This window comes from Panthera leo, chromosome D3 (genome assembly GCF_018350215.1).
Source record: "Panthera leo isolate Ple1 chromosome D3, P.leo_Ple1_pat1.1, whole genome shotgun sequence".
In the NCBI taxonomy this organism is placed as follows: domain Eukaryota; kingdom Metazoa; phylum Chordata; class Mammalia; order Carnivora; family Felidae; genus Panthera; species Panthera leo.
In genome coordinates this window covers 20129270-20156878 of record NC_056690.1, presented here as the reverse complement: position 1 = coordinate 20156878, position 27609 = coordinate 20129270, and the positions used below count along the sequence as shown (strand labels likewise).

At 38.6% G+C, this 27609-nt stretch overlaps 3 protein-coding genes and 1 gene segment (V, D, J or C); 3 read left to right on the top strand and 1 right to left on the bottom strand.

The window, feature by feature from the left end:
* Nucleotides 1–27609, top strand: part of LOC122203332 (immunoglobulin lambda-1 light chain-like) — a 614033-nt gene that overhangs the window by 185670 nt on the left and 400754 nt on the right. The gene's annotated exons all lie outside the window — the stretch shown is intronic.
* LOC122203331 overlaps nucleotides 1–27609 on the top strand; it is an 803799-nt gene that overhangs the window by 416653 nt on the left and 359537 nt on the right.
* LOC122203328 (immunoglobulin lambda-1 light chain-like) overlaps nucleotides 1–27609 on the top strand; it is an 814466-nt gene that overhangs the window by 450528 nt on the left and 336329 nt on the right. The window lies entirely within an intron of this gene.
* On the bottom strand, nucleotides 907–22910 carry ZNF280B (zinc finger protein 280B). Of its 3 annotated transcripts, XM_042910031.1 has the most exons (4): nucleotides 22812–22910; nucleotides 21940–21997; nucleotides 16785–16850; nucleotides 907–5679 (listed from the first exon to the last, which is right to left on the bottom strand). In XM_042910031.1, exon 4 carries the CDS (start codon nucleotides 5607–5609, stop codon nucleotides 3975–3977), a length of 1635 nt encoding a protein of 544 aa, XP_042765965.1. In that variant the 5' UTR covers nucleotides 5610–5679; nucleotides 16785–16850; nucleotides 21940–21997; nucleotides 22812–22910; the 3' UTR covers nucleotides 907–3974. The 3 variants fall into 3 exon arrangements, with proteins under 3 accessions (XP_042765965.1, XP_042765964.1, XP_042765966.1); XM_042910030.1 differs by lacking the exon at nucleotides 16785–16850; XM_042910032.1 differs by lacking the exons at nucleotides 16785–16850; nucleotides 21940–21997; nucleotides 22812–22910 and adding an exon at nucleotides 19485–19562.

Here is a 27609-nt window from a genome sequence, read left to right as displayed (position 1 = left end):
AATGAATCAAGACAAAAATAGGGAGGGGCGCCTGGGTGGCTCAGTCGGTTAAGCGTCCGACTTTGACTCAGGTCACGATCTTGCGGTACATGAGTTCGAGCCCCGCATCGGGCTCTGGGCTGATGGCTCGGAGCCTAGAGCCTGCTTCCGATTCTGTGTCTCCCTCTCTCTCTGACCCTCCCCCATTAATGCTCTGTCTCTTTCTGTCTCAAAAATAAATAAAACGTTAAAAAAATTTTTTTTAAAAATAGGGAACAAAAAAAAAATTAGTTGGGATAATAAATCAAGGGTTGTTCCTTGGAAGAGTAAATCAGAAACACTGATAAAGCTGTGGCAAATCTAATGAGGGGAAAAGGAAATACGTTTTAATAATAGAAATGAGAAAAGGAATGGGATTCTGAGTAGAGAGGATAATATTCAACCCCAAGTGGAAATATTACTTCAGGAAAGGAAGGTTTCTAATAGAGAAGTATGAATCAGGCTGAGCAAAACCTTTCTGATAGAAAAGTGTGAATCAGGCTGAGCAAAACCTTAGGTTAGTAAAGAAAATGTAAATGATTGCCTCAATAGATATTGTAAGCTATCCAATAAAACTAAGCAATTTTCTTTAAAAATTCTAAAGACAGAAATTAAGCAGTATGTGCATTACCTTTAATGGTAAAGCATTTCTCACTAAAACCAAGAACAAGAAAGCTCATTTACATATCACTGTTTGGAAGTTCTGGCCAATGCAATACGGTTAAAAATAATTAAAATTGGCAGGAAGGCAAAGAGTGTACATAGTGGTTATCAAATAAAAATTAACTTAAACTAAAAATATGCCATGTTATTGGTGAAAAGATAAATAACGAAAACTTTTTTTTTTCAAAAAAGCATTTTATTACTATAATTGCTATTTTACTTACAATTTTTGGCAACATTAACAAAATAATAAATTTTATCTGAAAGAACAAGCAAGCAAAATAGACATGGAAATTCACAAAAGGCAATAACAAAATAGTAATCTTGACAGATATTCAATATATTTGTAAACAAAACAAAGTGACATTGCCTTAAAAAAATATAGAGGTATCAATAGAAAAACAGAGAAAGCTCCTGAAAGAACTCAACTCACTATATTCATTGTCTTTTGGTTGCAGGCACAGAAATTGACTCAAGCTAGCTCAATTCTAAGGTAAGCAAAGCTTTTGATGATTATCTCTTCCTAGCTTTTTGTGAAAACCTAGGAAATTTAACCAGATTGGAGAGGAAAGGAGTGGGGAGGCTTAAAGTGCCTTTAGCAGGGAGGAGGAAAAAGGTATCATTTCATTGTCAGTATTTTTTAAGAACACTGGTGAAGCTCAATAAACTAAAGGAAGTGTCAAACAATTAAGCGAGGTAGCAAGTCATGCAGGCCTAGGAGATGAGCATTCTAAGAAAGAAAGCAACAATTGCAAAGTCTTTGGAACAGGAAAAAATATGATTTGCTTGAAAAAAAAAGCAAGGCCAATGTGTCAAAAACAGTCCACCAATGGGGAAAATGGTAGAGTAGCATGGCAGAGAATGGAAGAGCAAGAGGAGGTAGACAGGGGTCGTATCACTCAACCTGTAGTTGGCAATAAATAACAATTTGTACTCCTTAGGGGCATACTTTAGTTAAATAGCAAACAACAGTTAACAGTGTTGATAATACCAAGCAACCACGAAAACAAAGAACTAAAACATTTCATATTTTTACTGTTTTCAAAAACAGAATTTGTTATACGAACAGAACAAGGGAGACAAGTATGCAGAGGTCTGCATATCTATTTATACACAGAAGTTTCCACCTGAGACTAGAACAACTGTGCGTGCACACACACACACACACACACTCACTCTCTCTCTCTCTCTCTCTCTCTCTCTCTCTCTCCTTCTCTCCACCTAAAACAGGTTCAGGCTGAAATATTAACAAAGTGCCTCGGCCCAAGCAAACTAACTGAAAAGGCCTAGTAAAATGTTCAAAGTGCAAATCAATCAATCATTGAGCAAATAAATACAACAGAATCTACACTCAGGAAGTTCTCTAAAACATGGACAGTATACTCACAACTATTTGTTATCTGTAGTCCTTCCTCCCCAATTCTAGAAGGGATGCAAAGCCCCTGATGACTAACCATTCCCAGCTTTTTGTAAGGCTTAGGGAATTTAACAAGACTGAGGAGGGAAGAGGGAGGAGAGATAAGATGCTTTGAAAGAGGAGAAAGCAACAGAAAACAGCAAAGACTTCTCCCAGCTCAGGTCTATAGACAGCATCCTAGGTTCCTTAAGTGGTGCACAGAGGCTTGTAGGTACCTGAGTCAGAGGTGGAAGAAAGAAGGGACAGCACTGGAAAATGCCCAGGGACACTCAATCCTGGGAACCCACAGAAGTAGTCAAGGGTGTTGATGTTCAGGAACCAATACTCAGATGGCACTCCAGTTACGTAAGAGTCCTTGGAAATGGCAAAGGGAAAAGGTTCACAGTATAGTCACAGATTAGGCAGTTAGCCAGCTGAAGGACAGGAACTCTAAAACGTAATACTTAATGAAATTAATGGGACATTTCTTGCACATAAGAGTGTGGCAAGGAAGACCCAAACTCACATTAGTTTGATAAAAAGGGAAACTATACACACAAGAGAGTAACTGTTAGCTGTAATACATTCATGTCCAAGGCAAGTTACAAACTTGCAAATTTCACATGTTCAACAGGGGTAAGATACATGTACATGGGAAAATACCAGGAAAAGCCCTATACTGGGTTTAATTTTACTCAGTCACCATGGGTTACTACTTTTATCCACTGTACTTACTATTCTTGGGCAACTCCCATTCCAACTTAATAGTAAGAGAGCTAAATTTAGCCCAGTCCTTGAACTAGGTAGATACCATTTGTTTAGCTCTTTTCAGTTCAAACTATGGGTCTAGTGCAGTTCAAACTATGGATGTCTGGGCTTCTTTCCCTGGGGAAACTTTATTTGCTGTACTGCTGCAGCTGAGAGGTATATGGCTAATTTATTCCAACCAAAGGCCAGCCAGACGAGAACAAACTGAATTCCTCTTTGGATCACTCAAGTGGAGCTTCAGACTCTAGCCCCCAATCTATTCATTACCCCTTCTTCTCCATTTGAAGCCAATTGATACACAGTAATTATTTCATGTCTGCAGGAGCCCCTTGCCAAACATCCACGTTTTATTTTAATACTTTTGCTTCCTTGGATGTTCTTGTGCTAGGAAGACACTCTGAGACTGCTCTTTCTCTCTGCCTTGACTCCCAGACTGGAGTGAGCGAGAGTGTGTGTGTGTGTGTGTGTGTGTGTGTGTGTGTGCGCGCGCGCGTGTGCACTGGCACGCCTCTCCCTCAACCAGAACAATGAGTCTCCACTGACTAATCTTCCAGTTTCTGATTCCCATTCATGACATACCTTCTTCAACTCCACCCTCATGCTCTCAGAGACCGATTATTTTAAACCAGCACAAGAGAGACACTTCTAGGGGCTCAGCAGCAAATGGGACCATGTTGTAACAGTCTACGTTGTAACAAAGTCATTCCAGTCTGACTACAGTTAATATTGAAATCCTCAAGACATGGAAAAAGTTGAAAATAAAATTAAGTACTTAAAGAACTCTAGATTCTATCTGCAGAAGTTAGAGCTTTCAAACTTACAAGTAACATGAACTATCAAAATAAATAGGTTTCCACTTTTTTTCTCTCACACACACATACACACACAAAACACCTTTTATATGTTAAGCTAGATACAGTTACATGAAAGCCAGGTAATATATTTTAAATAACATCTCAAATTCATATCAGACAGTACTGTATTTCATGAATTTAAAAAGAAACTCATAAATAACTCATTGGTTTCACTATGTTTGATGCTACTGAATAATGTATGGTTTGTATTTTTTATTTTTATAGGGTTTTTGACTTTGATTGAAATACCTGCTTTACATTTACTGAAACTTGAATTAACGAGGTTTTTTGGAAACTTTACTCTTAGACCTGGGGGGTGACGGTTCAGAATCTGACGTGCTCACAGTAATGGATGCTACTTCCACTGATTCTGGGTGAAGAGGTCCCAGTGACACTTGAATAACAACTTTTGTTTCAGGAGGCAATCCTTCCAGTTGCTTAGGCTTCTTAAACATTTGATGACACTGGGTCTTGTGCTCCATTTTCTCCTTGAAAGTTAAAAACTGTAGCCGGCATTTGGAACAGTGGTGAACACTCTTTTCCCAGTGTCCCCTATAATGACACATGTATGGTGTTGCAGTTTTGAAAATTTTGAGACAGAATGGACAGAGCAAGTTCTTAGTGTTTTCATGGCAAGTTCTGAAATGTGTTTCCACATCAGCAAAGGCTGATGATCTGTAATTGCAAACCTGGCACACATAGGGCATTTCACCAGGCTTATGATTGTCCTTCATGTGCTGTAAGAGAATTTGGTCTGTTTTGAATGACAATTCACAAATTCTACAGACAGTGGAGGGCTCCTGGGTAGTGTGTACACTTTCAATATGGCATTGCAGCTGGAAGGGAGTGGGAAACTGTCGGTGGCAGTGCTGGCAGGTGGTGTAACTTTCCCAGCTGTCACCCCTCTGCTTCTCAAGTTCCAAATGGTGTTTCATGTGATTCATAAACTTGACATTCTTTAGAACTTTCAAGCAGCTGAGGCATTTAAAGGTTGTGTGAGTCTTCTGTTCTGGCTGTCCATCTCCTTTATGCTGCCCATAATAAAAGTCACGAAGTAATATGACCAGACTTCCTTTCTTGGGATCAACAACCTGGTTTTGACTTGCTAGTCTCAAAAAATCTGTTTTTGCTTGTCTATTTTCCTTAGCAGGATCTGTAGGCTTGAAATGAACACTGTCCTTTGGAAAAGCTGTTGGAAAAGGTGCTCCATTCTGAACATGGCTTAATGAGGTATGAACACTGTTTGAGGGTGTGCTTTGCTCAGCAGTCACTGTATGAAAGATACCTGAAGGGGACAAAGCTGAAGCATGTCCCCCTATGATTCCATCACTGAGTTTAAGCCTTTTGGGATTTACATTGTTTACTTCAGCAGTAGAAAGTTGCTTTGATATGCAAGGACTTTTATTCATACCTCCTACAGAAAGTGCTGCTCCACCTGGATGCTGCAATGAATTTGTGAATGTAATCAAAGGAGAACATAACTCTGAAGAGCTATTAGGCACGACTTGTGGTGAATTACTTTTATAATCAGGTTTAGACAAAGGCTCAATAATAATAGGACTTTCTGTTGATCTTGATTCAGATTCAGAAACAGGCAAGGCAGTCACTGCTTCTGACACAGGGGTCACATGACTTATAGGCTGCAATTTGCAAGTAGTACCTTTTCTGAGGTGACCATACTTTTTTCTCCTTGAACATGAACCCGGGGTGACTCTGTTCAAAATGTTTGAAACGACTGGTTTTGAATTTGAAGTCACCCCAACAAAGATCAGCTCAGCATCATCATTTACATGTTCTACCCCAACAAAGATCAGCTCACCATCTTCATCATCTACCTGTTTGGTTTCTTCTATGTTCTGCTGCGGTTCTGGCTCTTGTTCTTCCTCACATAATATACATGGTTGTTCCATTTTCTAATTTTTTTTTTTTATTCTTGAAGGTGTGGCCTCAAGTCCCAGTGTTTTCTTTATATATTGCCACCTAAGTACAAACATACTACACATCAGTAAGTACAGAAAAATTCATTACCTTATTTCTCTCCAAAACCCTAAGGTAGTTATAAACACTCTGATTTTATAGATAAGGACATTAAGACTCAAAGGATAAATTACAGCTTAAAAGCTACTGTTTCAAGTCTGTGCAGCTCCAGAATCACAGCTTTGCTGATTATGATTTCTTCTATTTAAAAAAGAGGAAAAACTTCTAATAACTAATCTCTAGATAAAATCACATGCAAAGGATACACTACTTTATAAAGGCACCACTCTGCAGTGTATAGAAACATGGGCTTTGGAGTCAGAAAAGAATTAAGCTGAAATTCTAAGTCAGCCATAAACCAGCTGCATCTTTCTTTGGCAAGTTCAAAACTTTTAAATGTGTTTCTGTATCCTAAAGGCAAAAATTCTTATTTCTGGGGTGCCCAGCTGGCTCAGTCAGTGGAGCACACAACTCTTGATCCTGTGGTCATGAGTTCTAACACTGGCTATAGAGATTACCAAAAAAAAAAAAAAAAAACTGAATAAAAAAAACTTAAAAAAAAAAAAGTTCTTACTTCTCTGACTTAAGGCAATAGCTCGTTTTAAAAAGCATCAACCATTCAATGGCACCTTTTTTTGTAGCAGAATTGAAGAAAAGTTTATATTAAATGAACATCTCAATTGATTCATACATACTAACTTCATAAATATTAATACAGAAGTGTCAAATTCAAAGAACAGAGTAGGAGTACCTCACACAATCAACAAATTGTATAATTCAGTGTCAAATGCTTATCACATGCCTTAGCAAATTAGGAATGAACTCTCTTGATAACCTCATCCCACCTCAAGGCCTTATAGTCTGTTCACTGATGTGTCCTCAATTTATCCCTCTAATCCTGACTTCCCCACTGAAGTCTCTTCTCCACATGGCAGGCAAAATGATTCTGTTCAATCAGATTATATCACTGCTCAGCTCAAAACACTCCAATGGCGGGGCGCCTAGGTGGCTCAGTCGGTTAAGCAGCCGACTTCAGCTCAGGTCATGATCTCACGGTCTGTGAGTTCGAGCCCCGCGTCGGGCTCTGTGCTGACAGCTCAGAGCCTGGAGCCTGTTTCAGATTCTGTGTCTCCCTCTCTCTGACCCTCCCCCGTTCATGCTCTGTCTCTCTCTGTCTCAAAAATAAATAAACGTTAAAAAAAAAAATTAAAAAAAAAAAAAAACACTCCAATGGCTTTCTGGTTTGCTCAGTAAAAGACCAAGTGCTTCCAATGTCTGCAAAACCATGCTTCCAATCCTATATACTGCTCCTGCAGTTATGTCCTACTCCTCTCCCCTATCTACTCACTCTAACCACACTAACCACCTTGCTTTTTCTTAAACATATTAAACACTTTACCTTGAGCTTAGAGACTTTCATCTGCTGTCCTTCTAATATGCATGCTCATCACCCAGATACCTGCATGGCTGGCTCCTCACCATCTTCAGACTTCTGTTCCAAGTCTTCTCAAAGAAGTTCTCAAATAATCCAACCAGCTGCTAATTCACATTCCCAATCTCTCTTCCATTCCCCTCACCTTCAAGTCCTTATCACCATCTAACACATTATTAACTTTATCCATCTTGGTTCTTTTCTACTGCCTACCCAGTAGAATGTAAACACCAAAGGACAGGGATGGTCTTTTGTTGACTACTGTACCCCCAGCACAAAGAACAGTACCTGGTACAACATGGGAGTTCAACAAATACAGAATTTGTTAAATGAGTTAATGGTAACTATCATTAATAAGAACCTTTTTGGTAGAACAGACTGTATGTACTCCATTACTTCCACATTTTCTATGATTTAGTTTGAGAGCCTTGCCCATGTTAGATATTCTGTGGGCCAATGAAGGATTGAAAACTGCTAGCTTTTTACAAACATTTTTTCCTCACAACCCATAGTAAAAAAAAAAAAAAAAAAAAAAAAAACAAAAAAAAAAAAAAAAAAAAAAAAAACAATGTATACAGAATCTCACTACACACATATAAATAATAATTGTTTTACTAAATGGGATGCTTATTCTAATATTTTCTATTTTTTTTAATTGACCATGACCCACAAAATCAATTATGACTCATCAATGGCTCACTACCAGTGGTTTGAAAAACACTGGTTTTAAATTATGATTCATAAACTCACCAACTTCTGAAAACATAATGTCAGAATTCATTGTAGCCCAATATGGACACTTCAAATCCAATCTATAAAAATTAAATTGGCATCTAATATATGTCATGTACTTCTCATTAACTTAATCAGCACATCAGCATATAATTTTGGAACACATAGATATTTAATCTTGAAATGTGTATACCTACTTGGAAATAAGTCAAAAAGGAAGTTGAATATTAAGTAGAATAAAAATTATTTATTCTTTTCTACACTTATTTCACAATTATATTTTGCTTGCCCAACCTGGTCTGGTCTGACACTACCAAGTACTAAGAAGAAAAGTGGTGAATGCATGAAGCTTACAGTCTAGTGTGTCATGAATAGTGATTACAATTTCTTAATTTCTTTTTTTTATGTTTATTTTTGAGAGAGAGAGACAGAGTGCGAGTAGGGGAAGGACAGAGAGGGAGACAGAGGATTCAAAGCAGGCTCTCAGCTGTCAGCACAGAGCCCAACGCAGGGCTTGAACCCACTATCTGTGAGATCATGACCTGAGCCAAAGTCGGAAGCTCAACGAACAGAGCCACCCAGGCGCCCACAACTTCTTAATTTCTTAAAACTGAGACCAAGTGTAATTAGGAGATATGCTAATGCAAGAAAACACAGAAGTTTGTTTTTTCTTTTTTAAATTTTTTTTTTTTTTTAACGTTTATTTATTTTTGAGACCGAGAGAGACAGAGCATGAACGGGGGAGGGCCAGAGAGAGAGGGGGACACAGAATCTGAAACAGACTCCAGGCTCTGAGCTGTCAGCACAGAGCCCGACGCGGGGCTCGAACTCACGGACTGCGAGATCATGACCTGAGCCGAAGTCGGCCGCCCAACCGACTGAGCCACCCAGGCGCCCCGAAAACATAGAAGTTTGAAAGCACTGCTCTTTAATCAATGAAAATTGGTTTGGTATGTCTATATTCAACTTCAATCATCTAACTCCAGGATAATGCCACCTAACCCAGTGTTTCTCAACCTAAGCACCACTAACATGTCTGGACCAGATAATTCTTTGTGGGGGAGAGGAGTGCTGTTGCATGCATTTAGGATGTTTAGTAGTATCCCTGAACTCTACTTACTAGATGACAGTAGCAATCCCTACATGTCCAATCAAAAATGTTCTTATGGGAGGGATGCCTGCATGGCTCAGTTGGTTAAGCATCCAACTTGGGCTCAGGTCATGACTGCACCATTCATGAGTTTGAGGCCCATGTGAGGCTCTGTGCTGACAGCTCATAGCCTGGAGCCTACTTCGGGTTCTGTGTGTATCTCTCTCTCTCTGCCCCTCCCAGGCTTGCTCTCTCTCTCTCTCAAAAAAAATAAAAATTTAAAAAATAAATAAATAAAAAATAAAGCCTAGAAAAGTTTATACTTTTACTTAAAGTTACCTTAAAGTAAGGTCTGGAGACAGCATTAAAATTCATGATTCCTGAATTCTAGTTCTGCGTTGTCCCCATGAGAACTCTGACTTAATTCATGTCTGAATTTCTGGTGATGTTGCTATTAATTGCTTAGTCCCTAAGAATCAAAGAGTCTCACTGGATTCATTTTTATTCTCCTTGTATTTTATAAAAACTGTTCAAATCTCCCCAACCTCCATCAAATTACTCAAAGAAACTTCTTCTAAGTGGTTCTAAATAACTTTTAAAGCATTAGTCTTTCTAACTACCTTTCATTTCCATTCTTATTAAAGCACCTCCCCACAATTTCTATGTTTAGGTCCACTGGTTACTTCATGTTTTTACATCTGCACTAGGCTCCAAATTGTCTGGTCTCTCTGTCCTTCAAATTATGACCAATTCCATACCACCACTAGATGAATCTTAAAACACCTCTGTAATTATATCACTCCATTATTCCTACATGTTAAATGATTCCTCCAATTCTAGAGAATACATTTTAGGTTATGCTACATGCTGAACTGTGTCCCTCCAAAATTTCTATGTTGAAGTCTTAACCCCCAGTGTGATGGTTTCTGGAGATGCGAACTTCAGGAGATAATTAAGTTTAGATAAATCATGAGGGTGGGGCCCTCATAATGAGATTAGCGCCAAGAAGAGCTATCAGAGAACTTGCTTCTTCTTTATCTCCCATCCACTGTGTGAAGACAGAGTGAGAAGGTGGCCATCTGCAAGCCAGAAGGAGGGAAGCCAATCAGCTGGCACCTTGATCTTGAATTTTCCAGCCTCCAAAACTATGAGAAATCAAATCCTATTGTTTAAAAAAAGTAAAAATAAACTAGGTTCCAGTAACAATGCCAGACTTTCCACCCAACTGATCTTGGAAGGAGTTTTAGCTGTTGACCATGCTGATTAACTTTCCAATCATTCGAGATGAAAAGTTAAGAGAAAGAATCAGACCTAAAGTGAATAAACTAATGAATGAGTTCATTTAGAATAAGAATTACATTAGACCATGGGAATTTTCTTATCATTTCTCCTCTGGTGTCCTTATTTTCTATTTAGAAACTTAAGATATTGGAGTAGGAAAGCTGGACATGCCAAAGACCTACTACATCTAAGGAGTTAATCCTCAAAAATCACTTCATATCCCCCATCAAGGAAGCTGCCAAAAGCTGTAGAAGGAGTTAATAAGATTTCATGCCAAAGATAGCAGAGAAAGCAGTAGGTGATAGATAACTCATCTCCTAGGTTATTCCTATGAATTTTAACAACAGCCCTTTTAGTGGATCTTTGTTATAGCCACACACCAGCTTTTTTAAGGCACCAGTCTTTCTTGAGAACCTTCTTGAGATCAGACTAACAGGACTCCTCTGTTACCTATCCTCACCATCTTCCCTTGCTCCTGACTCTTTTCACCCCACTAGTGCTCCTCCAGATTCCTACCCCTATTCTTTCCCTACCCACGGCACTCATGTCTCTTCCCCACCAATCTTCTTTCCTTCTCTTCCACTGATCCCACACATCTGCTGCCTTAAAATTTAATGCCCATTAAACACAGATCCTTAGAAGAAATGAGAGGCTCACAGGATCATCCTTAAAACTGCAGTAGACATTTACATTTCACTTTAGGGCAATGAATAAAAATAAAAAATTTTTTTCATAAATATTTGTCCATAAATAAGCTCACAATAGTTGGAGGAGTGTAAAATGGGGTCTAACCTAGCTTGGGAGTCCAGGAAGGGAACAACTATTAAGCTAAGGTGGTTCTTTATCAAAAGACATGATTATTTCTATAGACTGGACTCAGAAAAATCAATAATTTATAGACCTTCAATACCAATTTCCACTCTATCTCTCTGACCTCTTTTCCCATTATTCTAACACTCATTCACTCCAATCCAGCCACAGTGGCTTCTCTGCTGCTCCCTTCAGTTTCTGCCTGAAACTCTTATCTCCCAGATATCCTCATGGCTAACAGTTCTATCTCCTTTAAGTCCACGTCCAAACTTACCTTTACCATAAGACTTGTTCTGATCACCGAAACTAAAAGTACAACACTCCTACCTACCCAACATTCGATCCTATGACTCTGCTCTATTATATTCTTCCTGATTTCATAACATCACATTCTATATCACCAAAGAACGTATTTATTATATTCACTACCTTTCTTTCTCCATTGGACTCGCAGTTCTTTCCACTGGAAAAGTTCTGTTTTGTTTTTAGCTTGTTTTGTTTTTATCTGTTTGTTCACTGATTTCTCCCAAAGTCCTAGAGCAGTCCTGGCACGTAAGTCTTAAATATTCGTTAAAGGAAAATGATTTTCTAGGAGTTAGATATAAATTCAACAAAGGATGGTGGCCTGAGGGAAGGTGTAGGAAATGTTCAAATATGAGGAACAGCCAATTTCCTTCAAGTCTGGGAACGAATGAAGTGTACTATTTTTAAAAAATTTTTGTTAACGTTTATTTATTTTTGAGTGAGAGAGAGATAGAACACGAGTTGGGGAAGGACAGATAGAGAGGGAGACACAGAATCCAAAGCAGGCTCCAGGCTCCGAGTTGTCAGCACAGAGCCCGATGCAGGGCTCAAACTCATGAACTGTGAGATCATGACCCGAGCAGAAGTTGGATGCTTAACCGACTGAGCCACACAGGCATCCCTGAAGTGTACTATTATAGCAAATGTGAGAACCTTGAAATCCTGGAACTCAGGAGAATGACTACAGTCAGGCACTTTCAGTCATTTTCCCTTTTTCTTCCTTTCATCCCAAGAGCACCATGTTAGTGTTAAACACATCTTAGTGAATACACAAAGTAGATATGAGAATGGCAGTTCAACCTAAAAGTGGTGGTTAGTTCAGAAGTTCTTTCTCTAAGACTGAGGGTTTAGAAAGGGTTTGGAAGTATCAGATGAGTGGTGAATGATTTAAACGGAGGTTGCAGACAGCCATAAAAAAGAGAAGTTTAAAAAAAAAAAAGAGAACGTTAATTTGTTAAATGCCAGCAACAAAGTGAGGCTATAGGAAATGGTGGAATAAGAAACTACAAATATTTCCTCTGTCATAAAAGCAAAGAGAACAATAGCAAAAATTGTCCAAATCAAGCTTTTTGGATCCTGGAAATTAACCAAAGGCTTGCAAAAATCAGAGGATTTCCGTGGAAGACAGTTTGGCAGTTCCTCAAAAAGTTAAACACTGAATTATCATATGACCCCACAAGTCCGCTTCCAGGTATATAGATCTTTTGAAAAGAGGTACCCAAACACATGTAAAGTACATGCATGCTTATAGTAGCACGATTCACAATAACTTAATGGTGGAAATAACACAAATGCGGTATACACAAACACTGGAATATTAGAATCATAAAGGGAATAACAGCACCTCCAGGTTCACTGTTGTATTATTTACAATAGCCAAGATACAGAAACAACCTAAGTGTCCACTGGTGGATGAAAAAAAATGTGGTATATACAAACAATGGAATATTATTCAGCCATAAAAAAAATGAATGAAATCTTGTCATCTGCGACATGATGGACCTGAAGGCATGATGCCAAGCGAAATAATTCAAACAGAGAAAGATAAATATATTATCTCGCTGATATGTGGAATACTAACAACAACAACAAGCTCACAGATACAGAGAACAGACTGGTAATTACCAGAGACAAGGGAGGGGGGCAAAATGGGTGAAAGGGATCAAAAGGTATAAACTTCCAGTTATAAAATAAGTAAGTTGTGGAGATGTAATGTACAACATGGTGACTATAGTCAATAATACTATATTGCATATTTAAAAGTTGCTAAGAGAGTAGATTTTAAAAGTTATCACAAGACAGAAAAAAATTTTTAACTATGTATGGTGACAGATGTTAACTATACTTATTATGGGCACCATTTCACAATTTATACAACTATCAAATCATGTTGTACACCTGAGACATAAACATATGTTAGATGTCAATTATACCCAATAAATGGAATTTAGTATTGATACATGCTGAATAAACCCTAAGAACATGCAAAGTGAAAGAAGCCAAACAGAAAAGTTCACATATTTTATGATTTCATCTACAGGAAACATCCAGAATAAGTAAGGCCACAGAATCAAAACACAGATTGGTGGTTACCAGGGGATAGAAGGATAGAAGGGGAAATGGACAGAAAATGCTTAATGGTAAAAAAAAGTTTTACTTTGGAATGTTTGAGGTGTTTTGGAACTAGATATAGGCGGCAGATGTACGACACTGAGTGCTCTAAATGTCACTCAATCTTTCACTTTAAAATGACTGATTTTATGCTATGTAAATTTTACCTCAATATATTATTTTTTTTAAGTTAGCTTATTTATTTTTGAGAGAGAGAGAGACAGAGCAAGTGCATGAGCAGAAGAAGGGCAGAGACAGAGGGGGAGAGAGAATCCCAAGCAGGCTCTGCACTGTTAGCACAGAGCCTGATGCAGGGCTCAAACTCACAAACCATGAGATCATGACCTAAGCTGAAATCAAGAGTCAGACACTTAACTGAGTGAGCCACCCAGGCGCCCCTCAACATATTATTTTTTTTTTAACATATTATTTTTTTTTTAAATAAAGACAGGATATTACTACCAACCACACAGAAATTAAAAAAAAAAAAATCTAAGGGAACACTATAAACAATTCTCTTCCAACAAATTAGATAACCTGATGAAATGCGCAAATTCCTAGAAAGACATAAATTACCAAACTGACTCCAAAAGTACGAACTGACCCAGAATAGATGACTCCAAAAATATGGACTGACCCAGAATATATGAATAGATTCAAAATATATGAATAGATCCAAAATAAATAAAGAGACTGAGTTAGTAATCAAAAAAAAAAAAAAAAAAAAAATTCCCAAAAGAGAAATCCAAGATCAGATGACTATCCTGGCAAATTCTACCAAAATAATTCAAGAAAAATTAACATTAATCCCTCAACTCTTCCAAAAATTAGCAGAGGAGAGAAAACTTTCCAGCTCATTCTATGAGGCTAGTACTACTCATACCAAAATTAGACAAAGATCTCACACACCAAAAAAACATTATATACCAATATCTCTTATGAGTAGAGGTAAAACTCCTTAACAAAATACTATCAAACACAATTCAATAACACATAAAAAGAACTGTGACCATGACCAACTGAGATTTACGTAAGAAATGCAAAGTTGGTCTATTATACGAAAATGAATCAACATTATACCATTTTAGTAGAAAAAAGCCAAAAAACCCACATCTGCCTGCAAAAAAAGCACAATACAAAATCTAGCACCCTTTCATGAGGGAAGAAAAAAAAAAAGCACTTAACAATTGGAAAGAGAAAGGAACTTTCTTACTCAGACAAAGGGCATCTGTAAAAACCCGACAGCTAGCATCATACTTCATGGTAAAAAGACTGAAAGCTTCCCCTGTCAGATCAGGAACAGGACAAGGGTGTCCACTTCTACCACTCTGATTCAATATTATATTGTCCTTTAATGGGACATTAGGCAAGAAAAAAAGTAAAAAGGCATTCAGACTGAAAAAAGAAGTAAAACTATATTGGAAAAGACATGATTTTATACATATAGAAAATCCATAGGAAATCTACAAAACAAGTATTAGAACTAATAAACAAGTTCAACAAGCTTGAATACAAGATCAATATAAAAAATCAATTATATTTCTATATACTAGCAATAAACACCTTGAACTGAAATTAGGTAAACAGTTCTATGTACACTAACATTAGAAAGAATAAAATACTTAAGAATAAGTTTACCAAAAAAATTGCATGACTTTCATATTGAAAACACTGAATTATACTGAATACATTACTGAGGCAATTAAAGAAGATCTAAGTAAATGCACACATCCCATGTTCATGGATAAGACTTAATACTGTTAAGATGGCAAGACTACTAATCTATCAAAACCCCAGCTGGCTTCTTCACAGAAATTGAAACTCATATAGAAATGCAAAAGACTCAGAAGAGCCAAAACAATCTTGAAAAAACAACTGAAAATTTCACATTGATTTCAAAATATACTACAAAGCTACTGTAATCAAGAATATGGTACTGACATGCAGATAGAAACACAGATTAATGGAATACAATTCGGAGTCCAGAAATAAACCCATACACTAACAGTCAACTGATTTTTAGTGAAAATAGCAAAATAATTAAGTGGGGAACAGACAAGTCTTTTCAACAAATGCTGGAACTACACAACCATATGCAAAAGAAAGAAGTTGGACCTCTGCTCACACCATACACAAAAAATAAAACAGATTAGAACTAAATATAAATTCTGCCCACAGAATTGGAGAAAATAGGGGTGCCTGAGTGGCTCAGCTGGTTAAGCATCTGATTTTAGTTCAGGTCATGATCTCATAGCTCGTGAGTTCGAGCCCCACATTGGGCTCTGTGGTGACAACTCAGAACCTGAAGCCTGCTTCAGATTCTGTGTATCCTTCTCTCTCTGCCCCTCCCTCCCTCATGCTCTCTCTCAAAAATAAACATTAAAAAAAAAAAAGAATGCAAGAAAATATCTGTAAATCCTATTTGTGACAAGGGACTTATATCCACAATACATAAAGACTTCTTATGTCATTAGAGTAAAAAGACAACTCAATTTAAAAAATGGGCAAGGGAATTAAATAGAGATTTCTCCAAAAATGATAAACAAATGGCCAAGTATATGAAAAGATGTTCAACATACCAGTAATCAGAGGAATGTGAATCAAAACCACCATGATATATCACTTCACACCCCTTAGAATGCCTACTATCAAAAAATATAAAAATAAACAAGTACACCAGAAAATAACAACTTTTCGGCGCCTGGGTGGCTTAGTTGGTTAAGCATCCGACTTCGGCTCAGGTCATGATCTTGCAGTTCATGAGTTTGAGCCCCGCATAGGGCATAGGGCTCTGTGCTGACAGCTCGGAGCCTGCTTCAGATTTTGTGTTTCCTTTTCTCTCTGCCTCTTCCCTGCTTGCACTCTGTCTCTCTCTCTCAAAAATAAACAAACATTAAAAAAAAAAAAAAAAAGAAAAAAATAACAACTGTTGTCAAGGATGCAAAAAAAGTAGAATCCTTATATGCTGTGATTGGAATGTAAAATAGCACAACTGCTATGGAAAACAACAGAGGTTCCTCAAAAATTTAAAATAGAACTACCATATGATCCAGCAATCCCACTTCTGGATACACATCCAAAAGAAATGAAAGCAGGATCTTGAAGAGATCCTTGCACACCCATGTTCACAGCAGCACTGTTCATGATAACCAAAAGGTGGCAGCAGCCCAAATGTCCATCAACTGATGAATGAATTTTAAAAATGTGATACACACATACTATGGGATATTATCTAGCCATAAGAAGGGATTCCTTCACATAGGACAACACCCATGAATCTTGAGGACATTATGCTAAATGAAAAAAGCTAGTCACAAAAAAGACAAATACTATATCAATTTCACTTACATGAAGTATCTAAAGGAGCCAAAGCAACAGAAAAGAAACAAAAAGTGGAATGGTGGATACCAGGGTCTAGGGAAAGAGGGAAAAAAGAAGTATGTTATTTAATGGGGTGGATACAGAGTTTCAATTTTGTAAGATGGAAAGTTCTAGAGATCTGTTTTAAAACAATATGAAAAAAATACAATGCACATATATTTAACACTTAAATGGTTAAGACGATAAAATTTATGTTACCTGTTTTACGACAAAAAATTTATTTTAAAAAATGAATAAAAAATATGAATAGACATTTCATCAAAGATATGCAAATGGCCAATAAGCACAAGAAATATTGCTCAACACAATTAGTCATTAGGGAAATGTAAATCAAAATCATGAGATACAACTTCACATCCACTAGGTTGGTTATAATCAAAAAGAGGAACACTAACAAGTGTTGCAGAGAAATGTGGAGAAATTGGAATCCTCATGTGTTGCTGGTAAAACTGCTATAAAATGGTCAGCCACTTTGGAGAACAGTTCGACAGCACCTCAAAAATTAAATACAGAGTTATATGCTCCAACAATTTCACTCCTAGGTATATACCCCAAAGAATTGAAAACATAAGTCTACACAAAAATTTGCATAAACACAAAAATTTGCACAACAATGTTCACAGCAGCATTAAAAATAAAAGCCACAAAGCACAAAAAATCCAAATGTCCATTAACTGATAAATGGATAAACTGTGGCATAACCATACAATGGAATGTTATTCAGCAATGAAAATGAATTAAGTACTGCTGTATATGTGTGATATGGACGAACCTTGAAAACATGCTAGTGAATAAAGCCAGACACAGAAAGGCCACATACTGTATGACTCCTCTCATAAAATGTCTACAATGGGTAAATCTATAGAGACAAACTACTGGTTGCCACGGGTTGGGAGGAAAAAAGAATGAGGAATGTAGTAGGTTGAATAATGGCCCACCAAAATATCAGATCCTAATCCCTGAAACACATATATGTTACCTAATTTTGGAAAGGGTCTTTGAGATGGGGAGATTACCCTGGATTATACAAATGGGTCCAAAATACCATCACAAATATCCTTAAAAGAGAGGCAGAAGGAGATTTCATACATACACCAGAAGAAAGCATTGTAAAAAGACTGGAGTGACATGGCCACAAGCCAAAGACTGCCAACTGAAAGAGGCCAGCACTGGATTCTCCCCTAGAGTGTCAAGGGTAGCATGGCCCTGCCAACACCTTGATTTAGGCCTCCAGAAGTGAGAGGGAATAAATTTTTGTTGTTTTAATCCACCAAGCTTGTGGCAGTTGGTTATAGTAGCCACAGGAAACTAACACAGGGCTTTAGGGTTGATAAAATGTTCTTGAATTAGGTAGCAGTAAAGACTGCACAATTTTGTGAATATAGTAAAAATCATTCAATTTTGCACTCTATGGAGTAAATTGTATAGTATGTGAATTATATCTCAATTAAAGAAAAAAAATTCCTAGCAATAGGCTGGTGTGACTCCCACATCCTAACAAGTGATACTAAATTTTCAAAGCCCCTAACCAGACTCCATTCATGTAACAAGAGTTAGGTAATTAGGATTATGGTAATAATGCAAACTAATCTAGCCAAGAAAAAGAGTTAAACTAGTATCACAGAGCCACTGTACAAATATGTAGTGGGAGGTATACCTTCCCAGGGATGAATGGATATCTTCTTATAGAGTGGACATCACCCTGATACTAAGGACTTAGAACACCGACTTTATTATTAGGATTGCTAAATATCCTAATTTGACCAGGGCAATCCAGTTTGACCTGTTGTCCCTATGTATTTTTTAAAAGTGCCACTTTTTACTCTTAAAAACATCCCCGTTTGGGTGATAAATTAGTCAACCTAATTATAAGGAAACTGGACGTTGTGAAAGTGGAGAGCAAATTCTATGCACGCCAGGTGGGCCCTATCATGAATCGCTATATAACATGTATCTCCCTGCTATTGGGAAGCTCCCAGGGAAAATAATACTGGTAAGACTTCCACAGAGCATCCATATTTTGTTTTCAAATATATACAATACTAATGCTTAAGCTGAACTCTCAGAACTCTATAATTCAGTGTTACTCAAATGACTGATTTATACATTTAAAGGAAAGAATAAGGAATGCACCTAGGAACACTTGTCATTGACACATAAGGAACTTACAAAGGATAAGGTTAAGATAACTTGTGTTCCAATTTTTTCAGTGTTATGAAACCAAAAGATGAAGAAAGCTTCTATTCTTTTTTTCGTATCAAATTGACCCTAACATAATATTGCTGTATTAGAACTCCTGGGTCCAAAGAAAGGAGGAGGGGGGAGTTTTTCTTTTTTCTTTCTTTTTTTCCCTAAGAAATTAGGGAGAAATTGTTATTCTATGGAAAGATCACCCTAAAAGGTTCTATGTGTGGTCATACATATAATATTGGCAATGTCCTGATGTTCACAATTTTGGATGAACTGCAACTATAAAACATACCAAATCAGTAGAATCAGAACATACCCCTATTCACAAAAGACTAAGAAACAAAGAAATGACACAGGAACAGAATGATAACTGCACAGGTCTGACAGCCTCCTAACCACAGAGAAAGGGGGAGGGAGAAGGCTCAAGATGGGTGTTTGTAAGGAATCTGAGTATTAGTGAGTGTTTGGTGAGCCTACCATGTGCCAGGTACTGGTCTCGGTACTGAAGATACAGTAGCGATTGAAACAAAGACCCTTTCTTCAGGGAGCTGACACTGCAACAGACGTAACTGGGAAATACATTTAAAAAATATATACATATAATGTTAACACATGTAATATTACAGTATTACACATTACATATTTTGATATGTAAATAATGTAACAAAAAACATATAAAATGTTATGTTATTATATGTGTATATACATACGCATAGAATTTCAAATGGTTATAAATACTACAGAGAAAATAAAACAGGAAATGGGCCAGGTAGTATGGAGGCAGGCTGGTATCTGTATGGCACGGTTATGGAGATCCGAGAAAGAATTCTCCAGCAGAAAGAAGAGCAAATACAAAGGTTCCGAGACAAGAGCTTGTTTACCAAATTTAAGGACCGGTCAAGAGGCTAACATAATGAGCAAGCCAATGTGAAGGAAATGAGGTCAAAAATGAGTTCACTATAGTACGTTAATGTAGGCCATTCTAAGTTCTTTGGTTTTTACTCTGTGACAGGTCACTGGGAGGTTTTGAGTGAGGAGTGATATGATCTTTCATTTCAACAGGATCACTCTGCTGCTCCTGGAAGACGGAAATCATGTTAAGAGACTACTGAATTAACAGAAACAAAAAAAAAAAAATGACTGTACTAGGAGACAAAGGTACTGAGATGGGGTCAGGTTCTAGATCAAAATCCTGAAGGCCCACAAGATTTGTTGACAGACTAACTGGATTTGAGATGTGAAGAAGAGGATGACATATATAAGGGGTGAGTGATGCTGAGCAGGTAAATATGAGACAGAACTCAGAGAATGACCTGGGCTAAGTACACAGATTTTGGAGCCTTTGGCATATAATGTTATTTAAAACACAAGACTGAATGAGATCATCTAGGGAAAGAGGTCTGATATCCAAGCCCTCAGGCATTCCATTGGTTAGAGGTCAGGAACATGAGAAGAAACCAGAAAAGGATATGAAAAGGGAACAGTTACTTACAGCCAACTGTGGTGGGGGTGGGGGTGGGGAGGTGGTAAAGGAGAATGGAGAAAAAGAAGCATGCTGCAATCCAAATGAAAAGTTATTTTCAGGGAAGAGGAAATGAACGACTGATAAATACTGCCAATAGATCACATAAATTAAAAACTAAAAATTGACCATTGGATTGAGCAATATGAAATTCACTGGTGACCCTGGCAAGAGTGGATTTAGAGAAGAATGGGAAAACTGGAGGAAGCAAATATGGACAACTCTGGAGAAATTTTCCTATAATGAAAATATGAAATAAAATAAGCAGATGAGGGATGTGTAATCAAAAGATGGATTTTTTAATGAGAGGTACTATTACAGTCAGTCTGTTTGCTGATGAGAATGATCCAGAGAAACAGAAAACTTAACCCAGGACAAAGAGGAGACTTGCTCGAACAATATTCCTGAATAAACAAAAACTGCTTGGATTTAGCACACAAGGGGAGGTTTTGCCCTTAGCCTGGAGCCAAATAATTGACTCATAATGATAGGTGAATATGGAGAAGAGTTGGAATGGTGGATAAACGGGTATGGGAGCCACCCTCCAAGATGGCCCCAAGTGAATCTTGCCTCCTGTTATTTATTCACACTCTTGTGTAGTCCTCTCCCACACCATCACAGGGCTAGCCTATGTGACTAAGCAAATACAGAAGTCCTGGTTTGTAACTTCTTCAAAAGGCTCTGTACTTCATCTTGGGTACAAGGTTTCTCTTGAATCACTCACTCTGAGGGAAGCCAGCTGCCATGACGTGAGCAGCTCCGTAGAGAGATCCAGAGGGAAGAAGTGATCCCCTCGCTACAAGTCAGGTGAGAAAGCTTAGACATGGATCATCCAACAAAAGTCAAGTCTTGAGAGACTGCCAATCCAGCCAAAAGCTTCACTACAACCTCCTAAGATACCCTGAGCCAGAATCACCCAGCTAAGCCAGTCCTACATCCTACGCTACGACAAACGGCGAAATAAACATTTCTTAAATTATTAAGTTTTGAGACAATGTGTTACACAGCAATAGATAACTAACTATATAATGGGTCTCACTGAGCTATATACACAAGTTCCTGGGCCTAGAACTTACTTATTGTTGTGCCTACTGGCATGAAATGAATTCCTATGGCCTCCCCTACCCAATCACATTCAATTATTTCATGAAATAAAGCCCTCAAGGAAAAGGGTATAGAAATGAACAAAACTAACTCTATGTCACCATTCTTAACCAACACACATTACCCTGAAGGAACCACTTTAGTACTTTACTACCTTAGCTGAAATCTTAGGTATGTGTATCAACCCATTTTAGCCTCCTGCCAGCGTAAAGGAAAAAGAAAGTCAGTTTCACACAGCTTAAAATCTACGATCCTGAAGAAAAAAGACACAATCTTGGCCGTTACTACAAAGACCTTTCATCTTACCTCAGGCGTGCACTGAAACTTCTAAGAACTTGAGCTACTCCAGGCAGAAGGTCACATCCTTGAGGCAACCAGAAGGGAGGGTTAGGGTTACTTCCACGTTACAGGAACACTTTACATCCCACTGACTATCTGACACTACCATCTGGATGTGTCTGAAGCATCTCACACTTAACCAGAAAAGAAAACTGGGTTCCTTTCTCCCACACCTGTTCCTCCCATCTACCCTCTCTCCGTAAAGAAAGCACTGTGCCTGCCAACCGCCCAAATCCAAAGCCTGGCAAGCACCCTGGGTCCTGGCTGTCAGGGGGCCTTCGTTAGCGTGCAAGGGTCTGAGGTAGAGCCCAGGCAGAGACACAGCGCACAAGAAAACTAAGGCGCTGAGGGAGGCGAGAGAGCAATAAATGAATTTGAAAATGCCTGAATCCCCTTGAAAGGGTCTGGGCCACAGACGTCCAGAACGGGGAGAGGGCTGGCTTGCGAGGTTTAAACGCGCTGAGTTCCAGAAGCGACCCCGGCGGGGCGGGCGAGGTGGGCCGCGGGCGGGGAGGGTGTCAGGAAGCAGGGCAGGCCCCTTCTCCAAGACGCCGAGGCCGGGCCCAGGCCTGGGGGATGGGGCGCCCCGCCCGCGTGGGGGAGGGGAGGCCTCCTGAAAGGCGCCCGCCAAGATCGGGGGAGGGGGTGTGCGCACCCGGGGTCGCAGGACGCGGCGGGGGCCGCTCACCCGACACTCCCTTCAGAGGCCGCGGCGCAGGGACAGGCCTCTCCGGCAGGGCGAGACCGGGAGCGGAGCGGCCCGCGAGACTGCGGCCGCGGAATCCCTCCCATCTCCCCTCTGGGAACACACTACGGCCGCGCCACGCCCCCGTCCTTACCGGCCCCTGTCCGCGGCGGTCGCGGAGCAGCCGGAGGCGCACCGCCCCGAGGTGCTCCCCAGGCGAAGCCCGCGGGGACGACGCCTCCTCAGGGCCCAGGCGCCGCCGCCGCCGCCGCTGCCGCCGCCTCCGCACGCGCGCCCGCTGCGATCTGTGATTGGCCGCCAGGTGCGGGGCCCGAGGCCGGCGCGGCTCTGGGCGCTGCGATCTGATTGGCGGCGAGGCCGGGTCCGGCGCCTGCGCGCGCTCTGGCGCCTCTGCTGGTGATCCCTGGGCGCAGGGTCGGGGTGAGGGGGATGAGCGCCGCCGCTGTCACCCCGCGTCTTCGGAAATGTCTTGGGAAGTCGAGGTTGCAGAGCGGGCCGGGGTTCAAGGTCAAGGGCGGGCTCCCAATCCATCAGGGGATACTTTTGTCAACTTGGAGTTTAGCTCTCACAATCCTCTCAGGTGTGCTACCTTTTTCACAAAAGCACCAGCTGCCTACCCCACGTTTAAGGGACCTTGATCACACAACTGGGCTTGGCGCCCACACTCCTGAGGTTGCATCTGGGGCCAATCCAGTCCAGCCTGGCACCTATTTTTGTATAGTTTGCAGCGACCGAAGAATGAACTTCACATTTATTAATGGCTTGAAAAAAAAGCACAAAGAATATTATTTTGTGACGTCTGAAAATTATATAAAATTCAAATTTCAGTGTCCATAAATAAAGTTTTATTGGAACACAGACATACCCATTCCTTTAGGTATTGTCTATGGCTGCTTTCCTGTTAAAACAGCAAAGTTGATTCGTTTCCAGAAATCATATTCAAAAGCCTAAAATATGTGCTATCTAGCCCTTTATAGAATTTTTTTAATTGCCCATTTCTGCCAGAAAGCCTGTCTAGTTTAGTAATCTTTTGAAAGGAAAAAGAAAGACAGCTTTTGGTTTTGCTAATCAACAATGTTATATTCATCTCTAGCTCATTTATATTATCCACTCATTTTCTTTCTTAGTATCTCTATAGGTTCTGTTGTTCCTCTTACGATATTTAAAAAAAAATTTAAATTGTATTGTAGTTGACATACAATATTATATTAGTTTCAGGTGTACAGTGTAATGATTTTCCAATTCTATACATAATGCAGTGCTCACCATGCTAAGTGTAGTTAGCCTCTGTCACCATACAATGTTATACTCTTTACAATCTTGAGATAAATGTCTGGGATGTTTATTTGTAAATTCTCATTTGTTTCTCTTGTATATAATGCTATAAATTTACTTTATTTTACTTAAGTACCAATTTAACTGTGTCCTACAATTTTTGCTTCATAATATGTTCATTATCATTCAGTTCCACATATGTCTTAATTTCCCTAGTGATTCTCTTTTTAACACAAGAGTTATATAGTAATATGGTATTTGTTTTCCGAATCTGTGGGATTTTAAAAAGCTGTTCTTTCATGAATTTCTCATCTTGTTGTATTATGGTCAGATAACACAGTCTAAATATCATTGATCTTTGCATTTGAGGATTTCTATTCAGTGAAGTATACCATAGTCAAAATGAAGAGGATGTAGATAAAGAGAAAATATTTTGATGTCTAAAATGTGTATTTGGGAAATGACCTCCTTTAGGCCTCAAAATTACTTCAATATCTTTCAGTAAGTTACTATTAACTATGGTCCAGGCTTTATTCACATTTCACTGGTTTTTCCAATGTCCTTTTTCTGTGCCAGATTCCCATACAGGATACTGCACTACGTTGTCATAGTTTCTCCTTAGCCTACTCAGGTCTCTGACAGTTTCTTAAACTTTCCTTGTTTTTCATGATCCTGACAATGTTAAGGAGTCCTTAAAGGGTCAGAGATTTTGCAGAATGTCTCTCAATTTGGGTCTGGTATTTTCCTCCTGGTTACGCTGGGGATATAGGTTTTTGGAATTATACCACAGAGGTGATGTGTCCTTACCACTTCCATCAGGGATACATCCTATCCCTATGACTTACCACTGATTTCTCCACTGCAAAGTTACTTTTTTCTCCTTTCCATATCCTACTCTTTGGAAGCAAGCCACTAAATCCAGCCTACCCTCAGGAAAGGACATGTACTCTCATTGAAAGGAGAGAATCTATGAGATACACAAATTATTCAGAGTACAGAAATAATATGGAATTCATTTGTAAGGAATATTTGTTTTTCCTACCTTTAAATTTAATTTTAAATTAATCAAAATTAAATAAAATAAAAACTTTAGTACCTCAGTCATACTAGCTACATTTCAATGGCTCAGTAGACACATGTGGCATATTAGAGCAGATACAGAACATTTCTATCACTGCAGAAACTTCTGTCAACAGCACTGACTTAGATCATTAGTTTTCCAATTCTTCTGCTCCTCCTTCTTCTTCTTCCTCTCCTCCATTGAAGTGCAATGGTATATAACATTTTATTACTTTCATGCGTCAATGTCCTGATTCAATATTTGTATATATTGTGAAATGATAACCACAGTAAGTCCAATGAACATCTATCCATTACCAAACAAAGCTACAGATTTTTTTCTTGTGATGAGAATTTTTAAGATTTACTCTCTTAGGAACTTTTAAATGTGCAATACAGTATTTAACTATAGTCACCATGCTGTGTATTATTACCTCCCCATGACTTATTTTATAATTGGAAGTTTGAACCTTTGGGTCCACTTCACCCATTTTGCCCACCCCAACCCTTCTTCTTTTCAAATACATGCAGCTTAAATATGAATCTCTTCTAACAACCACTTTAGCTTTATCTTACAAATTTTGCTGCTTCAATACAATTCACTTGCAAATATTTTCCTTTCCCACATCATTTTCTCATAGGAGCTCTGAGTTATTTAGAAGCAAAACCAAGACTAGAATGAGCATAGAGTACAGCATTCAAGAGATTTGTGAAAGTGTAGGAATGGTATTTTGCACTTTTGTCTCCTGGCTTCCTACACCCTAGTCCCAGTCTTATTTTCAATTATATTGCTTAATTTCTGAATTTTGGGTTTTTTTCTCAATTATTTTTCTGTTATTGCTTTCTAGCTCAATTCCCCCAAAGTCAGTGGGTAGCTACAAAAAGCCCTACAGCTAACACCATGACTAATGATGAACTATTGTATATGAGTCTGAGAACAAGACAAGGATTTCCACTATAATCACTTCAGTTCAACACAGCACCTGAATAGCCAAGACAACTTTGAACACCAACACTGGAGAACTTAAACTCCCAGATATCTGTCTTAGTCAGGGTTCTCCAGAAAGATAGAACCAATAGGATAAAAAGAGAGAGAGAGAGATGGGTTTTCTGCAATTATGGAGACAAAGACCCATCATATGCTATCGACAAGCCACAGACCCAGGAAAGCTACTGGCATAAATCAGTCAGTCTGAAGACCCAAGAACTAGAAGTTCTGTTGTCCAAAGGCAGGAGATATGGATGTCCCATCTCAAGAAATGAGAGGGGGAGATTTCTTTTCCTTTATTTGTGTTCTCTTAGGGGTCTCAATGGATTGGTCTCAGTCTGCTGATTCAAATGCTAATCTCTTCCAAAAACCCTCACAGACGCACCCAGAAATAATGTCTTACTAGCTATCTAAGCATCCCTTAGCCCAGTCAAGTTGACACATAAAATTAACTATCACATAAACTTAAGCAGAATTACAGTATTTGAAACAGTATGGCATTACCACAAGATTAGAGAAGCAAAGAAATGGGATAGAATGGAGTCCAGAAATATATATACAGTCACCTGCCAGATTTACACAAAGGTTCCTCTGCAATACAGTGAGAAAAGAGTGGTCTTCTTAGTGCTGATTTGAATAAGCATATGAAAAAATAAACCTGGATACCCTGACTTATCACACCATAGACAAAAATAAATAAATTTGAGATGAATCATAGACCTAAAGGCTAGACAGTAAAGCTCCAAAAAGAAAATAGGAAGAATATATTTATGTGCTAGGTGGGCAATAATTTCTTAAGTATGATGCAACATGAAGCACCAACCCAAATGTGCATATATACACCCATGAAGTCACCATCCAGGTCAAAATATGGGACATTTCCAGCACCCCCGCAGTTCCTTCATGCCCTTCCCAATTGACAGTCTAGTTTAGAAAGAAAGAAAGAAAGAAAGAAAGAAAGAAAGAAAGAAAGAAAGAAAGAAAGAAAGAAAAAAGAGGGGGCAAGACTTGAATAGACACTTAATAGAAGAGGATGGTATTCAAGTGGCCAATAATCATATGAAAAAAATGTTCTCCAGATCATTACTCATTAGGGAGATGTAGATAAAAACAATAATGTGGTACCATTACAACTCCAAGAGAATGGCACTAATGGAAAGGATTGACAGTACTAAGTACTGTATCTGTAGAATTCTCAATATTGTTGGTGAAATATAAATTATTTCAATCACTCTTGAAACAGTATTTGGCAGAATCTGTACTTAAAAGCTAAATCAAAGTAGTTCCGGCACTTCTCATAAGTATACGTACATTCCAGACAAATGACTACATAAGCCTACCAAGAAACATGAACAAGCTCATAGCAGTTTTATTCCAAATAGCAAAACAATCAGCCTCAAAGTTCATCGGGAATTAAAATGGATGCGTAAAACTCTACCATATTCATTCAATGGGATTCTACCCAGCAATGAAAAAGAATGTGCTATGGCTGCATACAGCAAGAATGCGTCCCACTTACTTAAAGGAAGACAAAGACAAAAATATTGTGATCCCATTTACTCAAAGCTTAAAAAAAGACTCTATGTTGTTAGAGATCAGAATAATGTTT